The sequence below is a fragment of the Rutidosis leptorrhynchoides genome, chromosome 3 (assembly GCF_046630445.1).
Source record: "Rutidosis leptorrhynchoides isolate AG116_Rl617_1_P2 chromosome 3, CSIRO_AGI_Rlap_v1, whole genome shotgun sequence".
In the NCBI taxonomy this organism is placed as follows: domain Eukaryota; kingdom Viridiplantae; phylum Streptophyta; class Magnoliopsida; order Asterales; family Asteraceae; genus Rutidosis; species Rutidosis leptorrhynchoides.
In genome coordinates, this window is record NC_092335.1 from 371,101,798 (window position 1) to 371,124,553 (window position 22,756).

General features: G+C 33.3%; 2 protein-coding genes and 1 long non-coding RNA gene across 4 annotated transcripts in view; all 3 read left to right on the forward strand.

The window, feature by feature from the left end:
* Window positions 1-246: 246 nt before the first annotated feature.
* On the forward strand, window positions 247-1,296 carry LOC139901278 (uncharacterized). The gene has a single exon (XM_071884005.1). The coding sequence runs from the start codon at window positions 247-249 to the stop codon at window positions 1,294-1,296; it is 1,050 nt and encodes a 349-aa protein (XP_071740106.1).
* A 657-nt stretch (window positions 1,297-1,953) lies between these two features.
* Window positions 1,954-5,866, forward strand: LOC139897620 (uncharacterized). The gene is made up of 5 exons (XM_071880311.1): window positions 1,954-2,200; window positions 3,146-3,302; window positions 3,419-3,469; window positions 3,838-3,930; window positions 5,598-5,866. Exons 1-5 carry the CDS (start codon window positions 1,977-1,979, stop codon window positions 5,673-5,675), a joined length of 603 nt encoding a protein of 200 aa, XP_071736412.1. The 5' UTR covers window positions 1,954-1,976; the 3' UTR covers window positions 5,676-5,866.
* A 2,093-nt stretch (window positions 5,867-7,959) lies between these two features.
* LOC139897621 (uncharacterized) overlaps window positions 7,960-22,756 on the forward strand; it is a 70,537-nt gene continuing 55,740 nt past the window's right edge. The window contains exons 1-4 of one of the 2 annotated variants that reach the window (XR_011776705.1): window positions 7,960-8,239; window positions 8,670-8,855; window positions 9,267-9,552; window positions 9,705-9,762. This is a non-coding gene — a long non-coding RNA (uncharacterized lncRNA). The remainder of the gene's footprint in view (window positions 8,240-8,669; window positions 8,856-9,266; window positions 9,553-9,704; window positions 9,763-22,756) is intronic. The other variant, XR_011776704.1, reaches the window with a different exon arrangement.

Sequence of the window (22,756 nt, forward strand, 5' to 3'; positions counted from 1 at the left end):
AGTAGTGTCCCACTTTACTACTTCTCACTATTCCACGCACCGACCTCCATCCTCAAATTACTTGAATCTAAAAGACGAAATTTTTTTGGGGTGGATCCTTAAATGAAAATAAAATTAATTGGATAAAATAGGACCAAATACTTTTACCATACGATAAGGGCGGGTTAAACGTTGGATCTCTTTTTGTTAAAAACATTTCATTATTATGTAAATGATGGTGGAGTTTCAAAAACGAAAAAATGCACTATGGGTAAAAATTATCACGAGTATTTATGGGTTGGGGGAGGGCTCGATACTAACTTTTCTTGCATGAACATCCCTGGACGCACGATTTGGAAAGAAATCATAAAAGCAGGAAAAATGGCGGACGATACAGGTGCTTCATTCTCATCTTCGTTCTCCAAAAAACTCGGAAACGGTAACACTATATTGTTTTGGGACGAAATCTGGTGCGGCTCTGAACGTTTAGGTGACACTTTTCATAGGCTTTATATGCTCGAGTCCAACAAGGATGCGACTGTTGCTGATAGAATTATAAATGTTAATTCTACGTCAACTAGTAACTGGTGTTGGGTTAGGCCACCTAGAGGGCGTGCTCTTAATGAAATTCTGGAACTAAATAACCTTATCTCATCCGTAACACTCACCGACCAATCGGATTCATGGAAATTCAATCTCGATTCTACAGGCATTTACACTACCAAGACATTATCTCAAATAATTAATAATCTAAAACTTGGTATACACGCTTCCGCCATTTTGATACAACGCAACAAATTCACTCCACAAAAAGTCAACTTTTTTGCGTGGAGAGTCATACAAAGAAAGATTCCGATACGGGTAGAACTAGATAAAAGAGGCATCGACCTTGACACCATCTTATGCCCTCTTTGCGACACGGACACTGAAACCATCGATCATACATTCGTAACTTGTCCCAAAACATCTCAAATTCGGGAGCTCATACTAACTTGGTGGAGTCAAGCTATCACTTCCATCACCAATCTTGGCGATGTCATAATCAATAATCAAAGTTTCACCTCTAACAACATCGGATCTTCTTTGTGGCAAGCTACCAAATGGATCGTGTGCTACATTATTTGGAAACATAGGAATTTAAAAGTCTTGTTGAAAAAAGAATGGTCTCCCGCAACAATCGTCTCTGAAATCCAAACACAAAGCTACAGTTGGATCTCCAAACGATCTAAAAAAAAGAAACCTATCGAATGGCAACAATGGCTTATCAATCCTTCTTCTTATGTCGTGACTTCTTCACATAGAGTTGGAGTTGGTTAATATTTCAATTTTTGCTTAATCGGATGGCCTATGATTGCTATTTATTTTCTATGTGGGATCGATTAATCGGGTGGTTTGCTTGCTAGCTTTGTAGTCGCAAGATCGGCACTGTTAGCTCCATTCCCTCGGCTTGAATTTTCAAGTTCGTTTTTCCTACATATGTCAATAAAGGGTTATCATAGGTCCATCACCATATCACTTTAGTTTCCATATATTTCTATATAGCAAAAACGCTTTGTATAGTTGATTATAGGTTCATTGTAATTATGCTATCTCGTTAATAATAATAATAATATTTCTTGCTTTAAAAAAAAAAAATATAATCAACATGGTAAAGTATGTTATGAATAATTGCTCTGAAGGCATCTACAAAAAATAACATTAGCATATTCTATCATATCATATCATAGTATCATATATACTCAATCTTCTAAATACTTGGTAAATTCAAAGAGAGGGAAAAATAATGTAATTAAATAAAAAGGGCATCTTCTAGATTCTTTCTTTCAACATTCCTCTTCTTGTAGACATAATAAACCCTTCACGTTTCCTCCTTATTTTTTCTTACTACGTTTTCTCATCCCCAAAATATTCAGACATATCACATATACATACGGATAACTATACATACACTCAGATAATACATATACATATTATATATACGTATAGTTAAGTTATAGATGCACATATTAGTAACAGTTTCTAGTTTATATATTAAAAATAAAAATATGAGATCAATAAGTGAAATAACAACCTCATCAACTTCAAAGATAATTACGGAATCAGTTAATTCGTTCACTTCATCATCACCTTCATCTTCAGAACCTGTTTATGTGAATTATGCTTTACTTTCTGCACTTGTCGCGTTCGCACTTGCGCAATCGATCAAGGTTTTCACCACGAGGTATGTTCTTTTGTTCGTTTCCTTAATTTTGACCTATTTTGACTTTTAATTACGTTTTAGATTACGATATTTCTATATTTAGGTAATTATTTTAGGCGGTCAATTTTAGGTTTCCGTATCTAGTACTGTAACTGATAGAGACTGTAAAGCTATTGTGTGAGATTGTGATTTCAAATATATTTGATTAGGTAATGACCTTATTATAAATGTTGATTGATGCTAGGGTTTTATGATACTGTTAGATATACATATAATCAGTGCCGTAAATCTCGTTATTTCTCCCCGAGATCTCGTTTTTGGAAGGAAGCCGAGACGAGATGTCCATCTCCCGAAATTTCTCGGTCAATAGGGTCAAACTTGGTCAAAGTCACGATTTCTCGGATTTTCTCGCTCATTTTTCGGACTTTCTCGTAAAATCTCGGATTTTCTCACTCATTTCTAGATTTTTCTCGTAAAATCTCGTAAAAATGTATATAAATATACGTATATTCATTTGTTTTTGTATATTTATATTAACAAAACTAAAAAGTCAACATAAGTCAACGCCCGAGATTTCCCCAAAAATTTTCCGAGATGCCGAGATCTCCCCAAAAATGTCCAAACGAGATCTCCCGAGATCCGAGTTCTCCAACCTTGCATATAATATACATATGTATATGTATTTATATAAATTTAATATCTAGAATTATCTTACAACTAACTCATTTCTAGAATCAGAGAACAACTTTAGTCTAATAATCATGCGTGATTAAATCTGATATTATAATCTTCTGCCATTGGAAACTCAGAATTTTATTGGTAGTATGATGAGTTTGACTGTTGGATGTTTATTTTGAATAAACAATTTTAAACGTTTTTATAGCCTCAAATATGTGGTTTATGGACTATTGTTATTGATAGTTTGATACATATTATGAGTCTTATATTCAATTGATAGATATGCAGGTATAAGGAACACCGATGGGATCTTAAGCAACTGGTTGGATCTGGTGGTATGCCATCATCGCATTCTGCAACCGTCACTGCTCTTGCCGTTGCTGTTGGTTTACAAGAAGGCATTGGCAGTTCAACTTTTGCAATCACACTCATTTTAGCTTGTATTGTATGATCCTTGTCCTTAAATGCAAATTTTGAATAAGCTGATTATGAAATAAACCGAAAATGGATTTGTGTTGTGCCCTGACTTCTAATCTCCTATAAATTTGAAATCTGTTGCAGGTCATGTATGATGCAACTGGTGTACGATTACATGCTGGCCGACAAGCGGAGGTTCGTTTATGTTACCTTATGCTGAAGTCAGCTAATTCTTGTTGGATATGGCCAAATTTTCATTATATGTGATATAACAGGGGGCGGATGTATAAGGCTAGCACTAGTAGCACGTGCTACCAGTGAAATACGCGATCTTAGTAGAAATTTTTTTAGGTCTTTAACTAGTGACACCCGTGGATATTGTAAATTTTTTGAGTGACACCATTATAATAAGCTATCTAGTAGAAAAAATTTGCGCTTTTAACCCGTGACTACCATTCCTAGATCCGTCACTGATTATATCGTAGTTTGTTATACGTAGTTATTAGCTGATAAAGTGGTTATAAGGTTGTCATTTTTGATGTCTAAAGTTTGGAAATTTTCAGGTTCTGAATCAGATTGTTTATGAACTACCTGCTGAACATCCCTTGGCTGAGAGTAGGCCATTACGTGAACTTCTTGGCCACACGCCTCCTCAGGTTTGTTTTCATGTTTGTAGTCAAGTGGGTTTTAGGAACAAGTAAATATATTTTGGTTTTGGGTTGTTCATAGTCTAATAGTTTTAGTATTTCACCTAATTAATATATTTACATGATTATAAACTGTACTATGAATAATAATAGTTTTGTTAAAGAGAATAAAGCTATTTAGGTGTTTGTGTTTGTAAACATTATAATGCACTTTGGGCCTTTGGCAATCTGCCATTAACCCATTTTAGATCTAACGAAGTTTTTTCATACCCATTTGACCCATTGGAAAAATACATTACTCTAGGTAACGTTTTCTAAGTAAATGGGTTGAAATTTCCGTGTACCTTTTTTGATCAGCGGGTAACTTAATCCTATACTTAAACTTATATTCTGATGGTGATACCCCGTAGTTCCCCCAGTAACAACAACAACAACAAAACCCAATCCCGCATATGCGAGGTATGGGAGAGGTGAGATGTAGACAATCCTTCCCCTATCCTGGAAAAATACAAGTCATATCTCCACCCGAAGTGAAACACTCCCAAGAGTAGAGAAAGTCATCCCTCTCAATGTTCTATGGATAGAGAGATTGCTTCCAAAAGGACCTCCGGCCTATAAGTAGGAAAAATTTTAAAAAATAAAAATAAAAAATGAGACGCCATGAAAATGGTAGAATCAAATTTCCATGGGTTTTAAATCCTGCCTGGAATTCAATTTAGGCTCTAAGCGACAGTCAAGTCGTCAATAAATCGACGCTTGCTGTTGACTCGATTAATAGAGCCATAGTTCCCCCATCGTTTTCCTTAATATGAAAAAATGATATACATCAGTCCTGTTCTTTGTCTATTTTCAATTTCTTAATTTCCCACAATAATTTAGGTAGATTCCAAAATGGTGCCATTTACACAAGGATATTTGACAATTGTCATATTAGAAATAAACTAGAAAAAAATTCGACTGCGCGTTGCTGCGATTGTATTCAACGCGCGGTCGAATTTGGATATACGTTTTTGGTACCTAATATATCTAGTAGGTTGGGTTGTTTGTTGGACGTGTCTGTATGTGTATGAAATATAGCCCGAAATATTTAGTATTTTTTAACGATGTCCATTTCGCGTATAGTTAGTCGCGTTGTGTTCGTAAAATTATTTCGAGTTGAACGGTGGTCTCGGAAAAATTTAACTCGCACCGAGCGAGAATATACGGCCCGTTATTTAATGATTTTTTAACGATGTCCGTTTCGCGTATAGTTAGTCCCGTTGGGTCCCTCAGATTTTTTCGAGTTGAACGGTGGTCTCGGAAAAATTTAACTCGGACCGAGCGAGAAGATAGGGCCCGTTGAAAATTCGGGTGGAATTAGTTTCTTTTATTTTAATAGAATTATATATATATATATATATATATATATATATATATATATATATATATATATATATATATACACACGCTTTCTACCCTGAAAAAGTGGGAACCTGAGGGGCCGTTGTGTAAATTAAGCCAAAATTGAGGGACCGTTTGTAGTGTGAACGCAAACTCAAAACGGTAATAAAATAGAAATGAAACGACGAATTCGGCCATGAGGTTTAGTATGTAGGTAAAAAATAAATAAATAAATAAATAAATAAATAAATAAATAAATAAATGGATTCCACGAATAATGTAAGTCATTATTGCAGGTTGTCGCTGGTGGGTTGCTGGGAACGATGACAGCATCCATCATTTACTTAATCTCGCTTTCTGGTAGTAATGCTTGATCGCTCCGTACGCATTGACAGTGAAAGACTCCATATTCAAATCTGAATGTGAAGGTGGTGTAGTGGTGTTTGAATTTTAAGGTATAGTAATGTAAAACATTTTTTTTCTTGTAGATCTGCTTCTATTACCATTGAAATTGTTGTTTGATAGTACAACATTCATAGTGAAACCATTATTTTGTTGGATTTTAAAGCGCTTAGATAATTAGATTAGATGTTATTGCTTAAACTTGTGTGTTTTGAAAGTGCCATCTATGTTGGTTGATGGTATATAGTTGTCTGTATATAGGTAGATCTGTGATGTTAATGGTATTTGGGTGTGTCATTGCGTACATAATAACTAGGTGCTGTTTTTCTTATAACGGCAAATAAACACACCCAGTTACAAATAGTCCATCGGACTCGAACTTACAACCTAAAGTATATCATTCCTAATTTAGAGAAGTGGCCACCGAGTTGCCAAATGAAGCAAATCACCCGGGTTTAATTCCTCGTTATGCCAAATTATTCAAAAAGGAAGTGTAACTAGAGACTAGAGAGTGCATAATACGCAATTTACCCAGTACCAGGTCTCGCGCTCGGGGGACTTGATTACCTGATATTTTACCTTTTATGGGAAGCCGATGTGCTTGTTCATAGGAGGATTTTCTCACTTACTCAGGAATTTTTTTTTTTTTTTTTTTTTTACAATAAAGACGATATGAAATTTGTCCCGAAAGGATTATGTTTTTTAATTTGGAATCCAAAAAAGGATAATGATTTCAATTTCAAAGAAATGTTAAATTGGAGTAAAACATTTCCTACAATAAAAAATGCCCGTTGCTTTATGCTCTCTACCTAGAGAACCCCATCATCGGAATTTTTTTAATCTTATTCCCTCCGTTGCCTCTCTCCGCCTTATTCCGCCACTCTCCACCTACTTTCTGCTCCTTCATTTACTACTTATCTTCGTCAACGCCTTCATTTATTCTCTTCCTTAAATCTCGTATTTGACAAAGCAATTACTCACTTCCTGTTTTATCCATATAACTATGTCCAATTACTTTTCATTTTCAGATTTCCCACCTCTTTCATCTTTTAAGAGTACTCTGCAACCCCCTTCATCTTCTATGTCCTTTTCCTTTATTCATGATTCCTATCTGGTTCCCGATGGTATTAAGAATACAGACAAGGGTGCTGCTTCGCCGGAAAAGAGATCTTCGCCAGATGATTCCTCAGGTTTAACTATCTTTATAGGTAGATTGGAGAAGGAGGTGAACAAGCACATGATCGAGAACGTTTTTGAAAAGATTGGGCAAATTTTTGAAATCAAACATTGGTTTGCTAGAAGATACGCTTTTGTTACGTTTCTGGATGCTGAGTCTGCCGAGAAGGCAGAAAAAATGTTGACCGGGCTCCCATTTTGACCAGCCAACGTATTGCTACGCCCACTGTTGTAAACGGCGTCCGTTGCGTCCGTTGCAACGCTCGTTGCGGCGTTTTGGTGACTAAACCGTTTCGACCCCGTCCCGTTTTCTTATAAGCCGGTCAACGGTCAAAAGTCAGATCAAATGCAGGAAAAATTGGGTCGACGCCGGTCAAAAGTCAAAAATTATGTTAAAATCGGTCATAAGTTGGTCAAATCAATCAAAATTGACTTAGTTTAGTATTCCATTTTGTATTATATTAACGTTAATAGCAATTGTAGGTACAAACTTGTCAACAAAGGTTTTTTGGCTCTAAAATATGTGTAAATATATATTTATATATATATAAGTCAACATTAGTCATCATCCGTTTCGACCCCGTCTCGGCCCCGTTTTTTCCGTTGCGACGTTTTGAGGTCGTTACCGTTTCGGCCCCGTCTCGCGTCTTTTTCAACCTTGGCTACGCCACTAGTAGGGTCGTTCTGTCAATTTTATGGGCACTGTTCAAAAAAATAAAAGTGGGCCCTTTTATAAACATGTAGCTGTAACTTTTTAAATTATTACCTATAAATTGATGAAATCGATGTAGAAGAATTGGAGCCAAACAAGGAATATTGGAGCGGAGTATTCGATATTGATTATGTATTTTCTTTTCTAATTATTAGTTAAAAAATGAACCCATCTATGTAAATTAGGCATTGGTATGTAGTATTTATACATATATTAATTGCTAGAAATGGTTTCAATATATGATTGGCCAATAACCAGCGTTAATATGTATAAATTGCTAGAAATGGTTTCAATATATGATTGGCCAATAACCAGCGTTAATAGTAACTCTTTTTAACACCCGAAACCTCGCCTTGCCCAACCCGGTTTTCTTTTAACCCTAATACTCCCCGCTAATCAAATTACCTTCTCACATCTTCCACACCCTTCTTCTTCTTCTTCTTCTTCCTCACTCCCTACCCTTTTCTTCAAACTCAGTTGTCCCATCAAAGGACTCCCTACTCTCCCACAACAACATCCTCTACAACATCTTCTCCGCCTGTAACTATCAGAGTCGCAATCAACATCATCGTCTCCGCTGTCGTCTCTTTCCCCTATTTATTGATTGAATAACATATGCATTCTTTGATTTAACGGTATGGTTGAAAGGTTAGGGTTTTCATTGATGTATTAATGTTTTCTTTTCCGCTTCTGGTCCTCCGTTCTGAGTGTCAATTTAGGGTTTGTCAAATGTGAATTTAGAGTTTTGTGTTTTTTAGTTCATGACTGATTATTAGAGTATATTGACTAATTAATTTTTTTTAGTAACTTTTCATGTTGTGCAAATTTACATTTTCAATTCAAATTCTGTTATTCTGTATTCTTTATGGTAGCATATTTAGTTGTTGTTATTCTCTTAGACTGTTTATAATGCATTATAATTGCTGGCGGTTGTAGCTTCTTTTGTTATTTCGGATGATGAATATAATCCAGATGATGATAAAGAAAGGGCCCAATTTTCATACAAAGTTTGTTAATGTTGTTTTTTTAATTGAGACAAATCTGTTATCTTTATTAAGTTTTTTTGTGTTTTATAAAGGTCCTATTATTGAGAAGAAGACAAGTATTGGTAGTGGTGGGATCACGATAAGTATTAGTAGATCATAAGAAGAGTTATTTGCAGATGCAGGTACTGAATTTACAAAGAGCAGGGCAAGTGCAGGATCTACAAACAAAACTTTGGATAAAGATTTGCATTATTCCTTTACTGATGCTGATAATGGTGGTGAGTATTTTATAATCACTTAAAATTTATTAACAGTTGTTATAATGGTATAGTTTTCAGCTAACTTGATGTATTTGTTAAGTCATTGGAATACAATAGTCTTGGAACTGAAGTCACTAAATGCTATCTTTTGTGAGATCCTTTTTAAGTCACCTTTAGCACAAAACAAAAGTGAGTCAAAGATTACTCGAAGTGTGTTAAACCATTTTGGCCCATTCTATTTTTATAAACAAGTTTTCAATGTTTACCCATTTGACCTGTAAGAGGTCAAAAGTTATAAATTGTGAGGCAATAAGGAGTTTGGAGTTTGTGGAATGAGGACTACAAATGTGACGTAATTAATAATTGTGCACTTTGGTCAAAAGAATGATTGCATTGCTAACAGTTTTCATGATGTTTGATTAATCTCAGTCATAAGGAAACTCATAGACATACAGAGCCATTACTTACTCATTTTATGATGCTACTGTTAGAGAAAGTGGATGATGGTGAATGCATTTGAAGGGATATTTGCATATGTTAAATTGTTTTTTTATTACTACAATATAAATTGATTTGCTTTTGTGATGATCTTAGTATGGTGTGGTTTGTGCATCATATGATTTTGTTGTTTTTGTAGCTGATCTTTTGATGATTGTTGTTAGTTTCAATGAGAATTATAATGGATATGTGCACCAACAAGGCGTGATTGCAACTGGTGAGTTTTTCTATTTGTTTCAATTCGATTGTGTAACATCAATTTGTTTGTTTATTTGGACTTTATAACATTTATTTATCCACTTTGAGCACAAGTGGTAATTGTAGTACGTTTTGTGAGTTTTTTAAAAGTTTGAAGTTTGAACATTGAAGGTATATATTTTCGATAAATGTTGTCTATTTTATCTGGTCCTGGATTCTTCTACTAAGAGTAAGTATTTGTTGTTATTGATTAAGGTTTTCTTTTGGTTTATGTGTTGATTGTGGGTTTAAAATAAGCAATGAAAGAATAATGAATAATACTCTGTATGTCATACCTCCAAATAGGGCCGGGGAAATATGACTTCACAATATCACAACACAAGTATGTATAAACGAGAACGACTCTATATGAGACGTTTTTAATATAACCAATGTATTAAAGCAGCGGAAAGTATTAAGTCATTACAATATGTGTTCTAATGCAATAATATGAATGTATAAATGCGGACTCTAAAAGCAGCAAAGTCCAAATAGCAACTAATCTTTAGTAATCTTCACCTGAGACAAAACATGCTTAAAGTGTCAACCATAAATGGTTGAGTGAACAACATAGGTTTATCAATAATAACCAAGTTTTTAGACCACAAGATTTAATTATAAAGTTTAATCAGTTCGGTAGTAGTGTTGGTGTAAATGATATCGATACTAACCATAAGTTACCTTAAACACATCACGTTCGTATCGTGCATCATTATTATGTATCCATTGACCAACGGTCATCCGGATAGAGACGTTACTTTCAATAGCGTTATTCACAATAACTAAGCTTGCCTTTATACGTAGCAATTAACGATATCATGGCAGGGATTTAGCATGAATCAAAGCATGTTAGCACAGTTTGAACTAATCAAGATAAAGTTTTCATGTACTCGTGTCTAAGCGTAAAACAGTTTAAAAAGCAAGCATGTGTCTCACCCCAAAGTTATAAAACAGTTAAGAAATAGTAAAAAGAGGGGCTATGAAGTTCACCTTAATAGCAGATAGATATTCCACGCAAATTATATGATCGGAGTGTTGAACACGGAGATCTCAACCTAGAGATATTATGTTCGATTAGTTAATGTCTAATAGACATAAAGTTTGTTTATTAATATAGCTAACTATATTAACAGTGACGGTTTTCGAGAAAAATTATATTTATATAAGTGATATTATACTTAGTGTACTTAAGTGTTACTATATAATTAAGTGTGTAAGTTATTGAAATGTCCCGTTCATATTGATTATAAACGTTCCATATTAATTGATATAGTCGCGAGGTTTTGACCTCTATATGAGGCGTTTTTCAAAGACTGCATTCATTTTTAAAAACAACCATAACCTTTATTTTATCGATAAAGGTTTAAAAAGCATTACGTAGATTATCAAATAATGATAATCTAAAATATACCGTTTACACACGACCATTACATAATGGTTTACAATAAGAATATATTACATCAAAAATAAGTTTCTTGAATGCAGTTTTTACATAATATCATACAAGCATGGACTTCAAATCTTGTCCTTATTTTAGTATGCAACAGCGGAAGCACTTAATAATCACCTGAGAATAAACATGCTTAAAACGTCAACAAAAATGTTGGTGAGTTATAGGTTTAACCTATATATTATCAAATCATAATAATAGACCACAAGATTTCATATTTCAATATACATCCCATACATAGAGATAAAATTCATTCATATGGTGAACACCTGGTAATCGACATTAACAAGATGCATATAAGAATATCCCCTATCATTCCGGAAAATTCTTCGGACATGATATAAACGAATTCGAAGTACTAAAGCATCCGGTACTTTGGATGGGGTTCGTTAGGCCCAATAGATCTATATTTAGGATTCGCGTCAATTAGTAGATTGGTTTACTAATTCTTAGGCTACATAGCAAAAGGGGCATATTCGGCTTCGATCATTCACCCATATAATGTAGTTTCATTTACTTGTGTCTATTTCGTAAAACATTTATAAAACTGCATGTATTCTCATCCCAAAATATTAGATTTTAAAAGTGGGACTATAACTCACTTTCACAGATTTTTACTTCGTCGGGAAGTAAGACTTGGCCACTGGCCGATTCACGAACCTATAACAAATATGTACATATATATCAAAGTATGTTCAAAATATAATTACAACATTTTTAATACGTTTTACTGTTTTAAATTTATTAGGTCAGTTGTCCTCGTTAGTAACCTACAACTAGTTGTCCACAGTTAGATGTACAGAAATAAATCGATATATATTATCTTGAATCAATCCGCGACCCAGTGTATACACGTCTCAGGCTAGATCACAACTCAAAGTATATTTATTTTTGAAATCAACCTCAACCCTGTATAGCTAACTCCAACATTACTGCATATAGAGTGTCTATGGTTATTCCAAATAACATATATACATGGGTCGATATGATATGTCAAAACATTTGCATACGTGTCTATGGTATCCCAAGATTACATAATATATTAGAATACATGTATAATATAATATAAGTTAGCTAGGATATGATTTGTATAGAATTGTTACAATATTTCCCGTAGCTACAACAATCAAAAAATATCCAATCTTGTTTTACCCATAACTTCTTCGTTTTAAATCCGTTTTGAGTGAATCAATTTGCTATGGTTTCATATTGAACTCTATTTTATGAATATAAACAGAAAAGTATAGGTTTATAGTCGGAAATATAAGTTACAAGTCGTTTTTGTAAGAGGTAGTCATTTCAGTCGAAAGAACGACGTCTTGATGACCATTTTGAAAAACATACTTCCACTTTGAGTTTAACCATGATTTTTGGATATAGTTTCATGTTCATAATAAAAATCATTTTCCCAGAAGAACAATTTTAAATCAAAGTTTATCATAGTTTTTAATTATCAAACCCAAAACAGCCCGCGGTGTTACTACGACGGCGTATATCCGGTTTTACGGTGTTTTTCGTGTTTTTCGGTTTTAAATCATTAAGTTAGCATATCGTATAGATATAGAACATGTGTTTAGTTGATTTTAAAAGTCAAGTTAGAAGGATTAACTTTTGTTTGCGAACAAGTTTAGAATTAACTAAACTATGTTCTAGTGATTACATGTTCAAATCTTCGAATAAGATAGTTTTATATGTATGAATCGAATGATGTTATGAACATCATTAATACCTCAGGTTTAGTAGGTAAACCTACTGGAAGTGACAAGAAATGATCTAGCTTCAAAGGATCTTGGATGGCTTGAAAGTTCTTGAAGTAGAATCATGACACGAAAACAAGTTCAAGTAAGATTATCACTCGAATTAAGATAGTTATAGTTATAGGAATTGAATCAAAGTTTGTATATGAGTATTACCTTGATTTAGAATGATATATTACTGTAAACAACAAGGATTTTTTGAGGTTGGATGATCACTTTACAAGATTAGAAGTGAGCTAGTAAACTTGGAAGTATTCTTGATTTTTATGAAACTAGAACTTGTAGAATTAATGAAGAACACTTAGAACTTGAAGATAGAACTTGAGAGAGATCAATTATATGAAGAAAATTGAAGAATGAAAGTGTTTGTAGGTGTTTTTGGTCGTTGGTATATGGATTAGATATAAAGGATGTGTAATTTTGTTTACATGTAAATAAGTCATGAATGATTACTAATATTTTTGTAATTTTATGAGATATTTCATGCTAGTTGCCAAATGATGGTTCCCACATGTGTTAGGTGACTCACATGGGCTGCTAAGAGCTGATCATTGGAGTGTATATACTAATAGTACATACATCTAAAAGCTGTGTATTGTACGAGTACGAATACGGGTGCATACGAGTAGAATTGTTGATGAAACTGAACGAGGATGTAATCGTAAGCATTTTTGTTAAGTAGAAGTATTTTGATAAGTGTCTTGAAGTCTTTCAAAAGTGTATGAATACATATTAAAACACTACATGTATATACATTTTAACTGAGTCGTTAAGTCATCGTTAGTCGTTACATGTAAATGTTGATTTGAAACCTTTAAGTTAACGATCATGTTAAATGTTGTTAACCCAATGTTTATTATATCTAAAGAGATGTTAAATTGTTACATTATCATGATATTATGATATATAATATATCTTAGTATGATATATATACAGTTAAATGTCGTTACAACGATAATCGTTACATATATGTCTCGTTTCGAAATCATTAAGTTAGTAGTCTTATTTTTGCATATGTAGTTCATTGTTAATACACTTAATGACATGTTTACTTATCATTTATCATGATTAAACATAGTGTATAAATATCTTAATATGATTCATATGTATTTAGTAAGACGTTGTTATAACGATAATCGTTATATATATCGTTTCGAGTTTCTTAATTCAATAAACTCAATTTTATGTATATAACTGATAATGCTAAAAACGAACATATATTTCATAGCATTATTCCTCAAGAAAGACAAGCTTTTAGTTGCAATTGTTCTATTTAAAAGTGATATTCGTTTAAATAATAAAAGGTGAAGACAAAAGACAGATTCGACGAATTGAAGATGCAAACGACCAAAAAGCTCAAAAGTACAAAATACAATCAAAGAGGTTCCAATTATTGATAAGAAACGTCTCGAAATTACAAGAGTACAAGATTCAAAACGCAAAGTACAAGATATTAAATTGTACGCAAGGACGTTCGAAAATCCGGAACCGGGACCAGAGTCAACTCTCAACGCTCGACGCAACGGACTAAAAATTACAAGTCAACTATGCACATAAATATAATATAATATTTAAATAATTCTTATAATTATTTATATATTATAATAAATAATAAAAATCTGTCGGCAAGAAAGACTCCAAAGTTTGTGAGCTGTAATTTCAAACTCCGCGACTCGCGGAGTTTGAAGGCAAAAAATGCCGCGAGTCGCGGAACCCCAATTTCTGAAACTCCCTATAAAGCCAACCGAATTCTGATCATTTTTCATCATCTAATATCTATCTCTCTCTCAATATATACGTAAAAATATATATATAATTTATATTTTAATTTTAATTTTACTTTTTAATCCTAATAATAAGGGTATGTTAGCGAATATTGTAAGGGTGTAAGTCGAAATTCTGTTCGTGTAACGCTACGCTATTTTTAATCATTGTAAGTTATGTTCAACCTTTTTAATTTAATGTCTCGTAGCTAAGTTATTATTATGCTTATTTAATCCGACGTAATCATGATGTTGGGCTAATTACTAAAATTGGGTAATTGGACTTTGTACCATAATTGGGGTTTGGACAAAAGAACGACACTTGTGGAAATTAGACTATGGGCTATTAATGGGCTTTATATTTGTTTAACTAAATGATAGTTTGTTAATGTTAATATAAAGATTTGCAATTGGGCGTCCCTATAAATTACCATATACACTCGATCGGACACGATGGGCGGGGTATTTATATGTACGAATAATCGTTCATTTAACCGGACACGGGAATGGATTAATAGCCACTAGAATAATTAAAACAGGGGTGAAATTATGTAAAAGGACACTTGGCATAATTGATAACAAAATATTAAAACCTTGGGTTACACTCAGTCGACATCCTGGTGTAATTATTAAACAAAGTATTAAAATCTTGTTACAGTTTAAGTCCCCAATTAGTTGGAATATTTAACTTCGGGTATAAGGATAATTTGACGAGGACACTCGCACTTTATATTTATGACTGATGGACTGTTATGGACAAAAACCAGACGGACATATTAAATAATCCAGGACAAAGGACAATTAACCCATGGGCATAAAACTAAAATCAACACGTCAAATATCATGATTACGGAAGTTTAAATAAGCATAATTCTTTTATTTCATATTTAATTTCCTTTATTTTATATTTAATTTCACTTCTAATTATCGCATTTTTATTGTTATTGTATTTAATTGCACTTTTAATTATCGTACTTTTTAATTATCGCAAGTTTATTTTATCGCACTTTTATTATTCGCAATTTCATTATCGTTATTTACTTTACGCTTTAATTTAAGTCTTGTATTTATTTTTAATATTTTACATTTGGTTTTAACTGCGACTAAAGTTTTAAAATCGACAAACCGGTCATTAAACGGTAAAAACCCCCCTTTATAATAATAATATTACTTATATATATATTTGTATTTTCATAAAAGTAAACTAATATAGCGTTAAGCTTTGTTTAAAGATTTCCATGTGGAACGAACCGGACTTACTAAAAACTACACTACTGTACGATTAGGTACACTGCCTATAAGTGTTGTAGCAAGGTTTAAGTATATCCATTCTCTAAATAAATAAATATCTTGTGTAAAATTGTATCGTATTTAATAGTATTTCCTGCTAAATTTAATAGCTATTTTATATACACCTCGCGAAACATCAAGTTATTTTTGGCGCCGCTGCCGGGGAAACTCTTAAAACGCCGGAAGCGCAACGCTAATATAAAAAAAAAAACAGATTTTTAGTTTACTTTTATTAAAATTCGTTTTTATATAAAAATACGTTTTTAAATATTCGAAAATATAAAAAGAAAAACAAAAATATAAAGTATTTTTAAGATTTTGTTAAATATTTAAGTTTTATAAAGTTTCTTTATTTTTTAAGTATTTTGTTTTTATTTAAAACATATAAAAAAAAATTTAATATATATAAATCTATTTTTTAGATATTTATAAAATTATAAAGTAATTCTATTTTTATTTTAGTTTTTAAATATAAGTTTTTATTATATAAATTTTAGATTATAAAACAGAAAAATATAAAACAGAAAAAAAAAAAAAAATAACGCGTCGAATTTTAAACTGTACCTGAGTTGAAAATTGGAACCCCGCGACTCGCGGAGTTTGAAGCTTCGAGAACCGCGACTCGCGGAGCCGTTTGACACGAACCTGGTCCAGCAATTAATACGATTTAGGTTTTAATTATTTATTATTATTATTATTATTAAACCTAATTAGGTTATATATATAATATTATTTAGTTTAAGTTTTTAATTAATTTGTAATATTAAATTTTAATTAGTTTTATTTATATATAAAAATTAATACTATTATAAAATAAATAATATAAAAATAATATTTTTATAAAAAATTGTATTTTTTTACAACTTTTTGTATATTTTTATATTTTGTCCCTTTTTAATCGTTTTAGCGTAATATTTGTATTTTTAGCTCATATTTAGTTTTAAACTTAGTTTTTGCCATAGTTATTTTTACTTCTAGATTTTTAGACTTTGCCGTAGAATTCCTTAAGTGCTTTTTCTTTAGACTAAGATTTAGGTGCTTTAGAGTTTTGCGACGCCTTTTTAAGTTTTAGTTTCTTTTTAAGTTATTTCCATTTAGGATTTAGTTTTTCCTGTAAGCTTTAATATTTTTAGACGACTTTTACCTATGTATCAATTATCATTCCAATTAGTAATCTCAATTTGCGATTATAATTTTAAGTTAGTTGTAGTAATAAGGTTAGGTTAGTCAAGTGTTTTTAAGTTTTATAAGTTTCTTTTATTTTTCCGTCACCTTTTATTTTTCAACCATTTTTCTTTTTCGACCTTTTTCGACGAACTCTTTTTCTTTCTTATTTCTCGATATTCTAGTTTTAGGACATAGATTTTTATTCTACTTCTTATCTAAATTTCTTAAAATTTCGAAAATTTATTTTAAGTGGTTAAATTGATAGACATCAAAATTTTCTGGTTCGTAGTAATAGTTGAATTTGTACGTGGACCGGGTTATTGGAGCCAAACAGTCCTCAATTATATTGAGACCAAACGAATCCTGCCCCTCTGCTGCATCTTTTGGCTATTCGAAACGTGGGTAAAATCAGAAAAGTCTATTGATTGGATAACTTATTATAATTTTTCTTTCCTTTTAAAAACTAATAGGATATTCAGTGAATGCACCGAGCAAGACGTTCACCACCTTTTGTACGTTCACCACCTGTAACTAGATCAAGACATTTAGCAAATATTACTGCCGTTGATTTTTCTTTAGAATCGTCATCCAGTCGACCAAGTACTCCAGTTCAAATTTCCGATAATCCATTTTTTGAACCCGACCTCACAATTGAGAATCCGGAGAATATTCAGGGACGATTCATAGATCCTGAACCACTAAACTTTCCTCCAGAACCACCAATCATTCAAACAGAGATTGTTGAGGAACGAACCATAAAATCAGAATCCTCTAGTGATTCCGATTCAACAAATTCAATTATGGAGAATCTGGAACCTTTAAGTATGGAAGACCGAATGAGAGCTAAACGCACTGGCCAAGGTCACGCAATTACTCATCCAGACATTAATGCGCCAGATTATGAAATCAAAGGACAAATTCTACACATGGTGACTAATCAATGCCAATTTAGTGGTGCGCCGAAGGAAGATCCAAATGAACATCTACGTACCTTTAATAGGATCTGCACACTATTTAAAATCCGAGAAGTGGAGGATGAACAGATATATCTCATGTTATTTCCCTGGACTTTAAAGGGAGAAGCCAAAGATTGGTTGGAATCGTTACCTGAAGGGGCGATTGATACATGGGATGTTTTAGTTGAAAAATTTCTTAAACAATTCTTTCCTGCATCTAAAGCCGTAAGACTTCAAGCAGAAATTGTTACATTTACACAGAAGCCAAATGAAACTCTATATGAGGCGTGGACAAGATTTGGAAAGTTGTTAAGAGGATGTCCGCAACATGGTTTAGACACCTGTCAAATAGTACAAATATTTTACCAAGGATGCGACATCACTACAAGGAAAGACATAGATATAGCAGCTGGTGGTTCTATTATGAAGAAAACCGAAACTGATGCTTACAAAATTATTGATAACACTGCTTCCCACTCACATGAGTGGCACCAAGAAAAAGATATCGTTAGATCATCTAAAGCAGCTAGAGCCGATTCTAGCCATGACTTAGATTCCATTTCCGCAAAGATAGATGCTGTCGAGAGACGAATGGAAAAGATGACTAAGGATATTCACTCAATACGAATTAGTTGTGAGCAGTGTGGAGGACCACATTTGACAAAAGATTGTCTCAGTATTGAATTAACAATGGAACAAAGAGAGAATATTTCATACATAAACCAAAGGCCTGGAAATAATTATCAGAATAATTATCAACCGCCAAGACCAATTTACAATTAAAACTAGAATTATAACCGAAATATTCCATACAACAATCAACAAGATCCTAGCAATCAACAAGTATCCAATAATAATTACAATCAGCAAAGACCTAATTTTCAAAACAAACCACCACAACAAACCGATGATAAAAAGCCGAATTTAGAAGATATGATGACGAAGCTAGTTGAGACTCAAACGCAGTTTTTCACATCTCAAAAACAAACTAATGAACAAAATGCTCAAGCATTTAGAAATCAACAAGCTTCTATTCAAAATCTGGAACAAGAAGTAAGTAACCTAGCAAGGTTAATAGGTGAAAGAAAACCGGGAAGTCTACCTAGTGATACAAACGCTAACCCCCGGAATGAAACAGCTAAAGTCATTACCACAAGAAGTGGTACAATAATTAAACCACCTGAAATACCTGTAACTTCTGATGAATCTATTCCTACTCCACAAGAACCACAACCTGATCAAGATAAGGAAAAAGAACCGGTAGTTGAAAAGGTTAATGAAGATAACACAGTTAAGGCTAAACCTTATGTTAAACCATACCAACCACCACTTCCTTACCCAAGTAAAATGAAGAAAGAGAAACTTGAAGCCGAGCAATCCAAATTCTTGGATATGTTTAAACAGATAAATGTAAATCTTCCTTTCATTGATGTGATTTCAGGAATGCCTAGATATGCTAAATTTTTGAAAGATCTAATCTCAAATAGAAAGAAAATGGAAGAACTCTCGGCTGTTACCATGAATGCTAATTGTTCAGCAGTGCTGTTGAATAAGATACCAGAAAAATTATCTGATCCAGGAAGTTTCACAATTCCATGTTTTCTGGGTAGTCTTAGTTCAATAGAAGCATTGGCAGACTTAGGTGCTAGTATAAATCTAATGCCGTATTCATTATACGCTAAACTAGACCTTGGAGAATTGAAACCAACCAGAATAAGCATACAAGTAGCCGATAGATCAATAAAATATCCTAGAGGGATAATGGAGAACATGCTAGTTAAAGTTGGTACTTTAGTATTTCCAGTAGATTTTGTTGTTCTGGACATGGAAGAAGATTCTCAAGTTCCTCTCATATTAGGAAGACCATTCTTAAACACGGCTAAAGCAATGATAGACGTGTTCGGTAAGAAATTGACCCTAAGTATAGAGGATGAGAGTGTTACCTTTTCAGTTGATAGAGCAATGCAACAACCACAATCTGCAGATGATACATGTTATTATATTCAAACTATAGATGCACATGCAGAATTATTAGAAGAATTTCCAGAATTACAAGGAACAGGAGAATGTTCTTTAGGAGAAGGTAATGAACCAATTGATGAAGCTGAAATGTTAGCTACACTTATAGCTAATGGATATGAACCAACAACAGAAGAAATTCAAATGCTAAAAGAAGAAGACAGATATCGATACAAATCATCGATAGAAGAACCTCCGAAATTAGAGTTAAAGCCACTTCTAAACCATTTGGAATACGCTTATTTACATGGTGAATCTGAATTACCTGTAATAATATCGTCTTCTCTTACTGAAAATGAGAAATCACAACTCATTTCTGTGTTGAAAGCTCATAAACCAGCCATTGCATGGAAGATTCATGACATTAAAGGAATAAGTCCTTCATATTGCACGCATAAAATCCTTATGGAAGAAGGTCATAAAACATATGTGCAACGCCAATGAAGACTAAATCCTAATATGCAAGATGTAGTTAAGAAAGAGATTATTAAACTGCTAGATGCAGGTCTAATTTATCCAATTTCTGATAGTCCATGGGTAAGCCCAGTTCAATGCGTGCCTAAAAAGGGTGGCATGACTGTCATTACAAATGAGAAAAATGAGCTTATTCCTACTAGGACTGTAACAGGATGGCGTGTGTGTATTGATTATAGAAAATTAAATGACGCCACCAGAAAAGATCACTTTCCCTTACCTTTCATAGATCAAATGTTGGAAAGATTAGCCGGAAATAGTTACTATTGTTTTCTAGATGGATTTTTCGGATATTTTCAAATTCCAATAGCACCCGAAGATCAAGAGAAAACCACATTCACGTGCCCTTATGGTACTTTTGCTTACAAACGCATGCCATTTGGACTTTGCAACGCCCCTACAACCTTTCAAAGGTGTATGATGGCAATTTTTCATGACATGATAGAAGAATGCATGGAAGTTTTCATGGATGACTTTTCAGTCTTCGGTGATACATTTGAATCATGTCTAGTTAATCTGGAACGAATGCTTATTAGATGCGAACAATCAAATCTAGTACTTAATTGGGAGAAATGCCATTTCATGGTTAAAGAAGGCATCGTTCTTGGTCATAAAATTTCAAAAGAAGGAATTGAAGTGGATAGAGCTAAAGTAGATGTAATTGCTAAACTTCCACATCCCACCAATGTTAGAGGAGTTAGGAGTTTTCTAGGGCATGCGGGTTTTTACCGACGTTTCATAAAAGATTTTTCTAAAATTGCCACTCCTATGAATAAACTCCTAGAAAAGGATGCTCCATTCATCTTTTCAGATGAGTGTATCAAATCTTTTAATATTCTTAAAGAGAAACTAACTAATGCGCCGATCATGATAACACCAAATTGGAATCTACCATTTGAACTAATGTGCGATGCAAGTGATTTTGCAATGGGAGCCGTTTTAGGACAAAGGATTGAAAAACGATTTCAACCTATATATTATGCTAGTAAGACGTTACAAGGAGCACAAACGAACTATACAACTACTGAAAAAGAACTCCTTGCTATTGTCTTTGCTTTTGACAAATTTCGATCATATCTCGTTCTAGCAAAAATGGTGGTCTATACCGACCATTCTGCTCTTAGATACCTATTTTCGAAACAAGATGCTAAACCAAGATTAATCCGTTGGAACTTACTCTTACAAGAGTTTGATATTGAAATCCGAGATAAAAGAGGAGCAGAAAATCTCGCCGCTGATCATCTTTCTCGTCTTGAAAATCCCGAATTAGAAGTTCTAAATGAATCGGCCATACAAGGCAACTTTCCTGATGAATATCTATTGAAGATAGATTATAAAGAAATTCCATGGTTTGCAGACTATGCAAACTACTTAGTTTGTGGATTCCTTGAAAAAGGATTATCGTACCAAAAACGAAAGAAATTCTTCAGTGATATAAAACACTATTTTTGGGAAGATCCACATCTGTTTAAAAGTTGTCCCGATGGAATAATACGCCGATGTGTATTTGGAAATGAAGCTAGTAAAATATTAAACCATTGTCACACAGGACCAACAGGAGGGCATTATGGGCCTCAACTAACAGCAAGAAAAGTTTATGATGCTGGATTCTATTGGCCTACAATTTACAAAGACGCACACCTTCTTTGCAAATCCTGTGATGCTTGTTAAAGGGCCGGAAAAATAAGTCAACGTGATGAAATGCCACAAAATGTCATCCAAGTATGTGAAGTATTTGACATTTGAGGTATTGACTTTATGGGTCCATTTCCAAAATCTCATAATAATCTATATATACTCGTAGCCATTGATTATGTATCTAAATGGGCGGAAGCACAAGCTCTCCCAACTAACGATGCACGAGTTGTAGTCAACTTTTTAAAACGTCTTTTTGCAAGGTTTGGAACACCGAAAGCTTTAATAAGTGATCGGGGTACTCATTTCTGTAATAATCAACTTGAGAAAGTTCTTAAAAGATATGGAGTAACTCATAAAATCTCCACCGCATATCATCCACAAACAAGTGGACAAGTTGAAAATACCAACCGAGCTTTAAAATGTATTCTAGAGAAAACCGTAGGATCAAATCCGAAGGAATGGTCCATTAAATTGGAGGATGCACTCTGGGCTTTTAGAACAGCCTACAAAACTCCAATTGGAACCACACCTTTTAGACTTGTTTATGGAAAAGCATGTCATCTTCCAGTAGAAATTGAACACAAAGCATTTTGGGCTTTGAAGACATGTAATCTTGATTTACATGAAGCCGGACGTCTACGATTAAGTCAACTAAATGAATTAGAAGAAT